We start from the raw sequence: 14,777 nt of genomic DNA on the forward strand, positions 1-14,777 counted from the left end.
TGGGACGCCATGTCATCCGGACTAAAGAGGACAAGGACAACCCAAATTGTTATCAGTGCTCAGTTCAGAAGCCTGCATCTCTGATGGTATGGGGTTGCATGAGTGCGTGTGGCATGGGCAGCTTACACATCTGGAAAGGCACCATCAATGCTGAAAGGTATATCCAAGTTCTAGAACAACATATGCTCCCATCCAGACGTCGTCTCTTTCAGGGAAGACCTTGCATTTTCCAACATGACAATGCCAGACCACATACTGCATCAATTACAACATCATGGCTGCGTAGAAGAAGGATCCGGGTACTGAAATGGCCAGCCTGCAGTCCAGATCTTTCACCCATAGAAAACATTTGGCGCATCATAAAGAGGAAGATGCGACAAAGAAGACCTAAGACAGTTGAGCAACTAGAAGCCTGTATTAGACAAGAATGGGACAACATTCCTATTCCTAAACTTGAGCAACTTGTCTCCTCAGTCCCCAGACGTTTGCAGACTGTTATAAAAAGAAGAGGGGATGCCACACAGTGGTAAACATGGCCTTGTCCCAACTTTTTTGAGATGCGTTGATGCCATGAAATTTAAAATCAACTTATTTTTCCCTTAAAATTATACATTTTCTCAGTTTAAACATTTGATATGTCATCTATGTTGTTTTCTGAATAAAATATTGAAATTTGAAACTTCCACATCATTGCATTCCTTTTTTATTCACAATTTGTACAGTGTCCCAACTTTTTTTGGAATCGGGTTTGTAGAAAAATATGATATAATGTAAGTCGATGAAAAAGCTTGTAGAGGAAATTTCATGTTGGCTTGAGAAAGTCTAGTCTGAAAGTAGTTTGAAGTGGTTTTAAAGTCTGAACGACTTAAGTGTGAAGGTTTTGAGTCCATGCTGTCTCTCAGACACACAAACACACACATCGCTATATAGTTGATAGGGTGTTTTCAAGGGCGTTGCTACACGGTTGCTAGGGTGTTCTGTGTGGTTGCTAGGCAGTTACTAGGGTGTTATGGGTGGGGATTCATTACACATCATTGTTTCTCATTGGTTAGATCTGATTAACATGATTTATTTTAACCATGTGTCTTAATTTTTAAAGATGAATAAATGTACTTGTTTTCTGATCTGATATTCAGATCAACAGCACTCTTACTCGTGTGATCTGGATTAAACATGATGAAAGCAGGAAGATCCAGATCTACAGGAGTAACGTTTACTGACTATTGACCGCTAAGATCCTCAGAGATCCATCATAACAACTGAAGAATGGAAAGAGTGTGTCAGTGAAGGTGGTTGTGAATGTGTGTAGATGTGTGTTAGCTACAGGATCATAGAATAACACCGTTCCTCTGTCATAGTCCAGATTCACTCTCACACGATCAAGCTTACGTTTAACACGAAAACCACATGGTTCATCCAGTCCTTCTACATCATACTCCACACTCCAGACATCAGTGTTGAAGAAATCCTGTCCCTTCCTCTGGTTTGATGCTGTAGTTACTCCAAGAATCCAGTATTTACTCTCTTTAACCTCCACATCCCAGCAGTGTGTTCCTGAGTTAAACCCCTCTGAACCCAGAACACACTCATAATGGTCAAATCTCTCTGGATTATCAGGAAGAGGTCGTTTGTTCCCGTTGAATCTCACACTGGTCAGATCATCAGACAGGACGAGACGTGGATTCGCAGTGTTTGGATCCAGAATGACAGGAGCTGATGAGACACAATCAACAGATGCTTTTATTCTGATGTTCACATAATGATCAAGAGTGAACCAACACAGATTATTATGAATTATGACACTCGTCCTGTTGATCAAACACATCAGACATGTTCCTCTGATCACTGTCAGTGCTGTTATTAGTTTCACACTCATTTTCATCTATCTATCTATCTATCTATCTATCTATCTATCTATCAGTTTGTGTCATGAAGCACCTTTAACTTTAGGTCTTACAGGTGTGGAACGACATGAGGGTGAATACTATTTGACCAAGATGGCGCCTGTGTCGGCATGCCGTCGGTTGCTCCTCTGTCTGCTAGTTTGGCTGTTAGTTTGCTTCTCAAACTGTGGTGCCCTTGTGGTTTATGATCGCCAGTCTCTCTTAGATATAAGATCAACATTTTTTAACTTTTACAAGTCAGATGTGGAGTGTGTCTTTAACAAACCGTATGGGAGTGTTACAACGGACATTCCGGAGTGTATTCTAAGCAACCCATGGAGGAAGCGCAGGAGGAAACGCGGGTCTCGGGGAGGTCGTACGATCAAGTTGAAAGCCCGTCTGCATGTGGGCTGTATCCCAAGCCCCTTTCGCGAGCCGCTCTATGGCGACTCCGTGGTCTGGCGTCTCCTGGATCAGGCTCACCGTTGGCTTCGACCTTTTTTTTCTCCTGTTCCCGCCCTCCGTCCCTTGGGCTGGCCTTCCTCGGACCGGCCATCTTCTCCGAAGAGCTGGAGCAGCTCCTGGTATGCTGCGGCCGCTGCGCAGAGTGTCACTCTCCTCCAGAGTTGTCCACCCAGTATGGTTTTAATCAACGCTTGTTCAGCGGTGAACGAGACTTTTCTGCTGAATGACTTTTTCTCTTCGTACAATTTGGATTTTATGTTCATCACTGAATCATGGATTAAGGATGGCGATCTTACCCCTTTTTCTGAACTGGTTCCGGTTAACTGTACATTTTTTAACTCCCCTCGCCAAAATGGACGAGGGGGTGGGTTAGTGACTGTGATGAAAAACTCTCATTGTGCGCAATGTTGCACCGTCCCTGTGGATATTTACACCGGCTTCGAAGCCCAACTTCTCCATCTTGACTGGAACGGTCCTGTCTGCTTAGGGGTGATCTACCGTCCTCCACATTCAGTTAAGGACTTTCTACAGCAATTCACTTTTAACCTGATACAGTGGGTTAAAGATCCCACTCATATCCAAGGTCATACTTTGGACCTTGTTCTTTCATACGGGGTCGATATTTCTGATAATACAGTTTCTGATTATATGCTCTCTGACCACAGGCCCATTTTATTTTCCATGTCTCTTCCCAGTCTTCTTCATGTCTCTACTAAAGCGTCATCTATGACCCGGCTTTATTCTCCTCAGTTCAGTGAAAATTTTAGTCAGTGCTTTACTAAGTCCTGCTCTCATCTATTTCTGGACTCCCCGTTAGCGGACCTGGATGCGGACGAACATCTGAGTCTGATAAATAGCACCTGGCTCGATGTATTGAATGAGACTGTTCCTTTAAAGCCTCTTAAGCACAAACCTAAATCTGAATTATGGCATACTGCTGAGACTCGGCTGCTAAGGCAAGATTGTAGAAAGGCCAAGCGTAAGTGGAAAAAGGACAATCTACACATTTCACTACAGTTGTTTAAAGAGCTTATCAGAGAGCCGCCAAAGCTGCTAAGGCAACCTATTTTTCACATTTAATACTGCATAATCAGTCAAGACCTAAAGTCTTGTTTTCGGTTATCAATTCTGTTGTTAATCCCCCGGCCAATACTATGTCTGTTGCCTCTGTTGCTCTTCTCGAGGTTTTTTAAGGAAAAAGTAGTTAAACTAGGACTGGTAACTCATATTCCCCCTATTGAGCTGCCTCTCCCCCCGCAGTTGTCTGTATCTTGGGACGTCTTTGAACTCGTCTCACTTCAGTCACTCACAGACACTATTGCCAAGTTGAAACCATCCTTTTCTTCATATGATGTTATCCACCCTAAGTTTTTAAAGCAAAATGTTGATTCGGTTGGACCAGGTCTAGTGTCCTTTATAAATGAATGTCTTTCAACTGGGGTGGTTCCTGCTCATCTGAAAGTGGCTACTGTCACACCTCTCCTCAAGAAGCCTTCACTCGATCTGTCAGTGTTAAAAAATTATCGCCCTATCTCTGTTTTACCATTGATTTCCAACGACATCTTTTTAGCCACTGATATGGGTGACTCTGTGGTCCTCGTTCTCTTAGATTTATCAGCTGCTTTCAACACTATTAACCATTCTGTATTAATCAATAGACTGAAATCTTGGGTGGGTCTCTCTGGTACAGTTCTAAAGTATGTGGTTAGGCTAGGAGAATTTTTATCTTCCACTGCTTCTCTCCCCTGTGGCCTTCCGCAAGGCCCTATTTTGGCCCCCTCCCTATTTTTCATTATATATTTTACCTCTGGGATCTATTTTTAGAAAACATGGAGTGTCATTTCACTTTTATGCCGATGATACTCAAATCTATTTACCTTTTAGGAAAAATGATCCACTGGCCATGACTGCTCTTTTATTCTGTCTAGAGGAGGTTAAATCCTGGTTATCTCAAAATTTTTTATCCTTAAATGAGGAGAAAACTGAAGTAATTGTTTTTGGCCCTTCAGAAAATATGAAAGCATTTAATTTTGACCTGGGATCCCTATCGGCTTTTAGGTCTACACAGGTACAGAATCTGGGTGTTATTTTAGATGACTCATTAAAATGCGATAAACAAATTCCCACTGTGATTGGGTCCAGTTTTCATCAGCTCTGTATACTTGCAAAAATTAAACATTTCCTCACTGATAAGACTCTGGAGATGGCAGTGCACGCTTTTATTATGTCACGTCTCGATTACTGTAACTCATTATACTGTGGCATTTCTAAAGCCTAACTTGCCCGTCTTCAACTGGTCCAAAATGATACCTCTAGATTTCTTTTAAAAAAGAAAAAAAGGGATCACGCCACTCTGCTTTTAAAGGCCCTTCATTGGTTGCCTGTTCAATATTTTAAATCATATTTCAAATCATATTCATATTTTAAAGTCTTTTTATTTGTTTTTAAATCTTTACACAATCGAGCACCCGGCTATCTATCTGAATTGCTGCATCAGTACATACCCTTGAGAAGCCTAAGATCTGGTGACCAGAACCTTCTTTTAATCCCACATTCCAGACTTAAGCCTAGAGGTGACCGTGCCTTCTCGGTAATTGGTCCTCGCCTCTGGAATGACTTGCCAGTGGAGATCCGAATGGCCCCTAGTCTGACCATTTTTAAAGGGAGCCACAAGAGAAGCGATGTAAGTGTTTACTGCTTTACTAGCGATAAGAAGAGAAGAAAAGAATGGGAAGTTGTGCAAAATGTGGACGAATTTCGAACTTCCTAAAGATCCGCGTCTTTGGGCCTGTTTACACTTGGTCACTTCATGAGTTTTCTCTGATTGGATAGCTATCCGATCGTGAAAACACCAGGTCTAAATGCCCCCCGAAACGCATTCGAGACGGATATAAATCCGATCACTCAAACCACTTCAGGAGATGGTCTGGGACACATTCCAGTCAAAACTGAACAAGTCTAAAAGCATCTGGTTGTTGAAACCAAGTGTGTAAAATTAACTCCTCCCAAAAATACAAAAAAATAAAAACTAAACGTGTGAGAGCGTGTTAAAGGTTAAATAATGTAATAGCCAGATATGACAGTGCTACTGCAACATGCATCACCGCAGATGAGCAGCTGATTTTCTATTCAGCAACACAACGCGTAAATTGCCGCAAGTCAAACTGAAAGTAAGTCGCAGACGCTCAAAACACAATCATCTTCATTAAAAGTAATGAGACTAAATGATCTTACCAGTGTTGTCTCCGATTGCGGTCTTGATTTTGAAATTAGCTTATGATCAATAAAATGCCGTTCATATTTGCTGCTTTCGGTGACGTGAACTCCATTAAATCTGCATATAACGCGGGAATCGAAGATCGGATAGGCTATATTTTGCGGAGACACATTAATGTGGCCAAGTGTAAATGCAATCGTTTTTATAAATCAGATAGCTATCCGATCAGAGAAAACGCATGAAGTGACCAGGTGTAACGTTCTCTCCACTTTAGCCCTGATGCCTTTGATTATTTTTCATCTGTATGTTTTGGTGCAATGGTAATCTAGAACGCATACAGGTCTTAATACCCGATCAGCCTTTTCAATTCAGCCAGAGCGCAAAATTAGTGAGGATGAAAACATCGAAGACGTGCAATGTCTCTGTGGCTATTCGAACTACTGTTGTATGGTGTGTAAAAATCGTCTGATCACCTGAATGCATTACACACAGTTAAACATGCTGAGAAGATGCTGCTGTTTTATGCGATCACAGATATCTCGTGCATCACAGCACACAAGTGAGCTCTGAGGCCGTCTGTCTCAATCCAGATGTGTAGGCTGCCCATGACAGGCTCCACAACAGGTGCGGCGTTTGGTTAAAGCATACACTTATATCCATCAGCAACTGTAAGCTCTTTCAGCTGTGGTCTACTAAAAGCCTCAAAGTCATCAGGGCTAAAATGAAGAGAACAAAGACGCGAATCTTTAGAAAGTTTTTTCGTCCACATTCTTCACAACTCATTCTTTTCTCCTCTCGGCTTGATTTTCTCACAAATGCAGTTGAGCAACTTCCTCTTCCAAAACAGCAGATGGCGCTTTGCTATGGGTCAATATACGCTAGTCTCCTGAGAAAAGCCCCGAAACATGCGTTTATAATAATAATAATAATAATAATAAAAAACTTTATTTTATAGCGCCTTTAAAAGTTGCATCTCAAAGTGCTTTACAAGAACATACAAATAAAATACTACAGAATAAGGGAAATAAAGGATAGAAACATGCATCAAAACACATTTCAAGACATATATAGTTATATATAAAACAAAATAATCACATATGGAAAATAAGTTTATAAGGAGTTTACAGTTCATGAAAATGAGAGGTGAACATGTTTCTGGGCTTCTCTCGGGATACTAGCGTAAATTGACCCATAGCAGAGCGCCATCTGCTGTTTTGGAAGAGGAAGTTGCTCAACTGCATTTGTGAGAAAATCAAGCCGAGAGATCTCATAAAAAGGTAAGTGTCTTACAATCATAACAGACAGGTGTGTGTTTGTATGGTGTTTGTTCAAAGGTTACATACCAATTGTAGGATGGTTTGTATTTATTTGTGAAATATGATGTAGGCTCATTTATTTATATTTGTAAAACACAATACATATATTTGTTACTCATCTGCGTTTTCGCTCAAACTGACCTTTGTATTTGCTCATCACTTTCTGTTTGTTTGCGAGTCGAGTTTTCCTTCGCAAAGCAGATCGTGTTTGTTTGCAAAATGCTGGATTTGTTTGTTTAATTATGACACAATATTAACTCCATACAGCGCTGCCTTTCTGTGTAATTCATGCACAAGAAAAGTTTTATGAGGTTTTGTGAGTACTTCATACTTCACCTTGACAACATTTATTTTTAAACCTATTGATTTTATAATGTTTAATATTTATTCAAAAGTGAAACGTGGAAAAAAAATATTACAGGAGATGTTTAATATGAGCCAATAAATGCTCCTCTGCTGCCATCTACTGGTTAAAGTGGTAATTAATGTGCTCTTTATTTTTAAATGAGAGTGTTTTCTATCAAATGTTGGATTTCCTACGTCTTGAAATGTCCAGTTTTAAAAATGGGGACAGTCTCAGAAGGATGAACAAATATTTTTGGTCATCACATTAAAAATATCATTTAAAGTGCTGAAAAAATTTAGACACCATGAGACACCATGTTTATTATACCAACGTTTTCATTAGCTTCATCTTTATTGAAATCAATAAAACAGGTTTATTGGCAAATTTGGTAAATGTAATAACTACATTAAAATATGAATACAACATTAAAAAAGGTTTCGTGTCGATGTACAGCGAATACAGAATGACAGCTAACAGTTCACCGGAAATACCCAAACTGGCTTAATGAAAACCAGGAAGTAACCGTGCATACGGTCAATTGAGCATCATTTAAACACCACAGCCGACCTGAGTATTGTTGCTGACCATGTCCATCTCTTTATGGCCACAGTGTACCATCATCTCAAACTGGTTTCTTGAACGTGACAATGAGTTCACTAAACTCAAATGAGCTCTATAGTCTCCAGATCTCAGTCCAGAGCGTCTTTAGGATGTGCTGGAACTGGAGTTTTGTGGCATGATAGTTTTTGTACAATGTTGAAAAACATTAGCAGTTGAGAAGTTTTGAATACATTTTTGTAAAATGAAATTGTTTCATAGAAGAAAAAAGATTTTAAAAAGAAATAGGCCTATGTGATTCATTGCTGTGACCCAGAAGAATGACCCCACTCTGTATAGCTGTCTAAAATGTTTCTAAAATAGAGAAGACATCACCAGAGTGAATTTTAGAAGTATTAAGCCTCGTTCAGACTGTCAGTCCAAATCCGATTTTTGTGCTTATCTGATTGAAATCTGATCAGATTTGGACAAAAATCACATGAAATGCGATTTTTAGAAATCCATTTCGAACTACATTCATATGTGGTTTGGAATCCTAGTCAAATCGCATCATTGTCATGATGTAAATAAGTCAATATCTCTATTGGAAACCCCTCCATGTTGCGGTTCTTGTTGTTGTTTTAGGCGTACACCTACCAACGCAACGTCATTGCCATAGAAACCAATGCAGATATTCCGGAAAGCGAAAAAGCACCATGGACACACAAATCAGATCTGAACAGATGCGATACACAGTGTGGATGTCAATAATTTTATATCAGATTCCAATCGGATACACAAATAATCGGATTTGGACGATGAGCGGTAGAAGAACTTCAGAAAGACACGACAGTCATTCACGACACTTCATTCAACATCTACAACAGCTCGTTTCACGTGTCATTCGTCATTTCTGCGTCATTGCCCATGCACAGTACTTTCCACTTCTGGTTTTCAATCCAATCATGTGTTTACGTCTTATTATTTGGATTAGAACAGGAATAAACCACTCCTTCTGATCCAATCGAAATTCCACTGGGATCGAGCTCAGTCAGATCGATTAAGGTGTTTACACAAAGGCTTTTCAGTCTGATTGAGCCGTAAAACGATTACTAATGAATTATTTGGTTGCATGTAAACATAATGAAACCACATTAGTTGAACATGATTACTTAAGTTTTACATGTATGAACTTGTCGCAACCAAATAAGCTCATTTGAAATTCAAGACTCAATGCTGTTCTCTCTGTGGCCTCTGCCATGTGTATTACTGTCGACTGTCATGATGTAATGAAGCCATTGAGGTTTTGAGTCAGTTGCTTAGTTTGACTCAAGGTACCTGCAGGTATCATCAATTCCAGTTTAATGAAAACACAAAGTTCAAAAAACTACTACTTGTGCATTAATATTAGCACAATTGTTGAAAGCTAAGACTGCTTTCATTTCCCACTCTGGGTTATTTCAATTTCCGGTTCTACCTTTTGCGGATCATGTCGTGTGCCTGCCTCATTCCAGAGGCTGATAACACAGTCCTTGTGGGACTCATCTATAAGTTGTGTGCCATTTAAACAGCACCGTGCTGACCTGAAGGATGTACGTTACCAGGCTGGAATCTGCAGGCTCTCTATTAAGCTTCTGCAGGAGCAAACCCCAATTGGGATCCTGCCAAATTAGGAAAAAGTGACGGCAGTGAGTGATTTCAAAACCCCAAGTAATGCAAAAAAGTCAGACAGGACTGACCAGCTATTATAGACTGCCACGCTGAGCCACACATTTACCAGGACTGATGTTCCCTTGTGGTCGAGTGAATGGCAGGCAGTCATGGATTTTCTCAAAGACAAGCTGTCTTCTGCACCAGTTTTGAGATTCCCAGAATTTTCACTTCCTTTATCCATATGGATCATGAAACATCATGAAACATCATGAAAACATCATGGATCACGACATCATGAAAAGCCACAACAATGGCAGAGACAATATTTTCAGACCACAGCAGTCTGAGGGTGTTTTCATGTACAACTGTCCTCTTATTGGTTAGAGTTTCCTCTGCGTCATCCATCAAGATAACTGACAAGTTCTCTCCATGAGCTTATTGTGGCTTATTTGTAATTGTCGAGAAACATGCAAACACTATTATTATAACCTTTATTTTACCAGGAAAAGCACATTTAGATTAAAAATCTCTTTTGCAAGAGTTTCCTGGCCAAGATTGACTGTAACACAACTCACGTGGGTTTAACAACTAACAGATAACATCCATACATACATACATACATACATACACACACAAGCAAATTAAATCGATAAAATATTAAATGAGAAAGAATATCAATACATAACTAGTCAAAACAACTTCAGCTCGATGTTTCTGTCTCCAAGTCCTTTAAAATCCTTTTAAAATCGTCCAATGAAACCAGAAATAAGTGGGGGGAACATTGCACACAGCAAAATCCCCAGAGTTAAATCAACTCTGCTCAGATTACATATGGTCCCTCTCTATATAGTGTTAAAGTAACACTGAAGCAGAGTTAAAGGTAATGAGATAATTAAGTGATTAATTAAGTTATGATTGAGCATTAGTGATGAACACCTGCTGTTAACAAGCAGAATCACTGAAGAGAAACACAATAACTACAAATGACTTCCAGCCACAGCCTTAGATGTAATCAACTGAAGATAAAAGACATTAAATATCTCAAGATCTGAATAAACAACTCCACAAAAAGTATATTATCTCATTAACTTTAACTCTGCTTCAGTGTTATTTTAACTCTGTGTAGAGAGGGACCATATGTTCTCTGAGCAGAGTTGATTTAACTCTGGGGATTTTGCTGTGCAAGTGTCACAAAGCGGAGGGTTGCAGCATGAAAAAGAGAAGCAAATAAGACTGTTGGAGGTACCAGTTCTGCTCCTCCTCTGACTGCAAGGAAGGGAAAGCTTTGGACATCCTGGGGCTCGAGGCATTGGAAGGGATCTATGGAGGCACAGACCCATGTGCTTTACCCAGAAATGTGCCTCTTAAAATGTTTGGTCTTTTCTAATATGTATTTTAAATATGTGCTTTTCTAATAAAAACGTAAGCAATTGTTAAATGAAGCTGAAGCATTTCTAAAATGCTATTAAATTATTAAATGCTTGAATAATGTGACTAAAATATGTTGATTATGAAGCATATGTATCAAATGAAATAGAAACTTTATTCTTCAGATTTTACAGTATGATTTATCATCGAGGTCTGTTCTCTCCTCTGCTACTTTGCATCTCTGGATCTGATGTCATAAACCACAAAAGCAACAGCAGCCACGCCCACCAGAGCAGTGATGACCAATCGGGTCACAGGTTCAGTAAAACCACAACTGTAGATTTCTAAAGGAAAAAATGAGGACTTCAGATTTTTTAATACTGGAATTTATACTAAAGTAGTTGCAAAACAAACGCTAATATCAACACTGACATACCTGGACATGGTTGACAGAGTTGATTGATGTCCAGATGTTTGGTCTGGTTGCTGATGGGATTGTTCAGCACACAGCTGTAGGTGTTTTTATCCTGATTTTCCACCTCCAGATGTAAAGAGATGCTGCTTCTGAGATCAGACACACTGATGCTGGACAATAAACTGTTTCCTTTGTACCAGGAGAGAGCCACATGGTTCACATTCACAGCTGAACACACCAGGGAACAGTTTGATGATGATGATGATGATGATGAACACTGTGAGGAGTCTCTGGTGATGGCAGGAACAGGCAGACGGGCTGGAGAATAAACAGACATAATCAATTTTGGCTAATACACCAATGTATTTTGTAAAATACAGGCTAAACACTAATTAAAAAAATGACTCAAACCACTGGGTTTCATTTGACACTTCTAGCTGCGTCCCAATTCAGAGGCTGCGTCCTTCAAAGGCCACATTTGAAGGCCAATTGCGTCACTGTGGCACAATGAAGTCTGTTCCTGTTTGAAGGCTCCTTCAAATGCATTTCACTGGTAATGAAGGATACAACAGATGGATCCTTTGTGACCTCGCCTATCTCAGAATTCATTGCACGCCAATTTTTTTTGAGAGAAATTTCCAGATTACACCCTAGACAGCAGTGTGTCGGTGTCAATGAACTGGATTGAACTATAATAAATACTTTGAATGTTGCGATCCTATCAGGCTTATGTTAGCTGCCTGAATCGTAACAAAGCACTGTTGGCCAGAGGAGAACTGGCCCCCCGACTAAGCCTGGTTTCTCCCAAGGGTTTTTTTCTCCATTTTAACACCTATTTGCCACCTGATGTCATCTGTTGGAGTTTGGGTTCCTTGCTGCTGTCGCCTTTGGCTTGCTTAGTTGGGGACACTTGACATTTGACATTTGATATTCAACAGTGCTTTGATCTGCCTACATTGACAGCATTTTCTTTAAGAGCTGCTGTGCAGCCAAAATTATAAACCAGTTATCACTGTAAAGCTGCTTTGACACAATCTGCATTGTAAAAAGCGCTATATAAATAAAGGTGAATTGACTTGATTTGACTCAATAGTGTTGGCCCAGATCCAGCCCACATCCGGTACGTGTGGAATCCGGATGTGGGCTGGATCTAGGCTGACACTATGTTGCTGTCTGGGACTTTTACATTTAAATATTAGGTTCTACTTACTCAAATAATGTATTTTACCAAGATATGATTTGTGTACATCACATAAATAGACTAAGGTGAGAGGCTTTGAACCCTGTTTTGATTTTAGGCAGTTGAATATAAATTTTAAAAATGTCCAGTACAAATGTTACTGCAGCTCATCAATGGCAGCTGTCACATTTGCTAGGCCACAAGAACAGTCCTCCATAGGCTAGACCGTCCCATTTAATCGCTCGGTTCAATGTTTGTGGCCTATGAAGGATGCAGCCTTTGAATTGGGACACAGCTTGTCTGTTCTAAAGAATCTAAAAAAGGCCAAAATTATTCAGAAGTTAAAACTGACAAACGTAAATATTTTTCCAGCAGGTGGTGCTGTCTGGGGTTTTCTAACTCCTCAGATAACAGTGGTTAGTAGTGTCCTCTGCATTACTCCTGGAGAGGTTTAAAAAAGTTAAAACGTTTTAAAAAGTAGATTTTTCAGAAAATTAAAAAGGCAGAAATTCATTCCATTCAGGCGAAAATTGAAAACCCATGTATGCATATGACTCAGCATGAGCGTGAGGAGAATTAAGTTTCTTGAACTGAAACATCTGACAGATGTTTCAGTTCTAGAAATTGTTATATATACTAACAAGTACAGTGGGTGAACATCCTGAGACCAATGCTATAAAAATGAACAAATATTGTGATTTTGTATCAGTAAAAGAGTTTGAAATTGACCAGTTACTCACAATAGACGGTAAGATTAAATTCCCTGACTTGGTCTCCTGCCCCTCCCTTGACGTTTACTTCATAAGGTCCAGAGTCTGAGGTTCTGCTGTTGTTGATGGTCAGAGATCCAGTCTGATGATCCAGCTTCAGTCTGTCTGTGAATATCCCATCAGGACCATCAAATAATGAGATCTGACCGGCATCTATGAGAGCTATGAGAGCACGTTGATCTCCAAACCTCCACAGTATCTTATTTCTCGGTAGTTCAGCAACACCAGGCTTTAGAAGGACTGAATCTCCCTCCATCACTGACACTGACTTCACTGCGTCTATATCACCAAACACTCCTGCAAAACAAAAACTTATAGACAAATGAAAAATACCTGAGAAAAGAGAGCACTATCCACTACTAACTTTAATTTAAACACAAACACGGATTAAATGTCTACAAAAGTAGATTTAATAAAGATGAAAGTTGTCTATATAGAATCAAATGTGTTCCCACAAGGATACAAATCACAATTTTTCCTTGCAATATCTATTACCATGTTTAGGTCAGGTGTTAGGTGTAAATACTGACTCTGCCACAACATTTTTTTTTTTTTAATTAGATAATAATGACAACAAAAGACATTTACAAAGGCATCTATATAACTGATATGTTTTTAGCTAATAAAAGAGTATGTTGCTTAGAGGAGATGTCAAAATCTGAAGCCACAATATAGATGCTTACCAACGGGATTCCACGAACAACAGAGCAAAGCAAACAGGAGAAGCATTTTCCTCAAAAGTTCGCTGACGTTTCCAGTCATGAATCTCCTGAATACTCTTAAAATCCCACAATTTTTGTAATTAAATGAGAACAAAAGTTGTATGAAGTCAGAATAAACTCCCATGAGCGCACCGAGTGTTTGTGTCGAGTTAAACCCATGAAACCTCAAAGCATGACTTTTATTGGTGTCGTTTCCCTTTTTAGAGTTGTAATAGGAAATGACAAAACACATGCTATATAAGATATGAGAACAACTGAAGAGTGTACACATGAAAAAATACATTGGAGTATATTATTACTATTATTATTATTATTATTATTATATTATTACTATTACTATAGTAGATTTACCACAACATCTATAAAATTAACACAACAAATTCATTCAAGTTACTGTGGTAACCTTACCATAGTATGGTTCAAAAACAATATAGTATTTACTAGAGAAATTTTGTTACATGTAGTACCTTAACTATATGTAGCGGGGAAATGATCGTAAAGAGAACACTAAATATAGCTGACTAAGCCACCCTGTTAACCAGGGAAATATTAATACTTATGAATTAACCACATTCAAAGGGCACACAGGAGCGTGGTGTCGAAAGGAAGGACAGAGACGTAGATACCAAAAGTACAAAAGCTTTATTATTTTGACAATCAAGCATTAATCTTCAAAACATTAAAAGACTGTACTGAGTTAGAATATACAAACGGAAGACATTAGAAAACATGAAGAGGAGACGAGGCTTGCTAGTGGAGGTCAGCTAGTTTAATGAGCGCTATAGGCTCCTATATCACAATCTGACCACAACACACACACACACACACACACACACACACACTGCACTATGTGACAGAGTCCCATCACCGCACACAAGGGCCTGTCTGAAGCCTCGCTCCTGCAA

At 39.4% G+C, this 14,777-nt stretch overlaps 2 protein-coding genes across 5 annotated transcripts in view; both read right to left on the reverse strand.

Moving 5' to 3' along the window:
* The window catches only part of LOC127508148 (nuclear factor 7, ovary-like), an 85,495-nt gene that overhangs the window by 37,958 nt on the left and 32,760 nt on the right, over positions 1-14,777 (reverse strand). Inside the window, exon 8 of one of the 3 annotated variants that reach the window (XM_051885836.1) lies at positions 1,160-1,713. The exons of the other annotated variants lie outside the window; for them this stretch is intronic. Coding sequence (XP_051741796.1) covers positions 1,214-1,713 — 500 coding nt within the window. The 3' untranslated portion in view covers positions 1,160-1,213. Of the gene's footprint in view, positions 1-1,159; positions 1,714-14,777 lie in introns of those variants that run through there. 3 annotated transcript variants of the gene reach the window in all.
* On the reverse strand, positions 9,892-14,021 carry LOC127508179 (SLAM family member 5-like). Of its 2 annotated transcripts, none has more exons than XM_051885912.1 (4): positions 13,834-14,021; positions 13,121-13,447; positions 11,222-11,518; positions 9,892-11,129 (listed from the first exon to the last, which is right to left on the reverse strand). In XM_051885912.1, the coding sequence occupies exons 1-4, from the start codon at positions 13,994-13,996 to the stop codon at positions 11,014-11,016; spliced, it is 903 nt and encodes a 300-aa protein (XP_051741872.1). In that variant the 5' UTR covers positions 13,997-14,021; the 3' UTR covers positions 9,892-11,013. The 2 variants fall into 2 exon arrangements, with proteins under 2 accessions (XP_051741872.1, XP_051741873.1); XM_051885913.1 differs by having other exon boundaries at positions 13,121-13,461.

This window comes from Ctenopharyngodon idella, chromosome 3 (assembly GCF_019924925.1).
Source record: "Ctenopharyngodon idella isolate HZGC_01 chromosome 3, HZGC01, whole genome shotgun sequence".
Lineage (NCBI taxonomy): Eukaryota > Metazoa > Chordata > Actinopteri > Cypriniformes > Xenocyprididae > Ctenopharyngodon > Ctenopharyngodon idella.

Coding starts and splice junctions, on each gene's coding strand:
- LOC127508179 (XM_051885912.1), bottom strand. CDS start 13,996: ATGGGAGTTTATTCTGACTTCATACAACTTTTGTTCTCATTTAATTAC. Junction 11,519..13,120: donor ATTTAATCTTACCGTCTATT/GTGAGTAACTGG, acceptor TTTATTCTCCAG/CCCGTCTGCCTGTTCCTGCC. Junction 11,130..11,221: donor ACTCTGTCAACCATGTCCAG/GTATGTCAGTGT, acceptor TTTTTCCTTTAG/AAATCTACAGTTGTGGTTTT.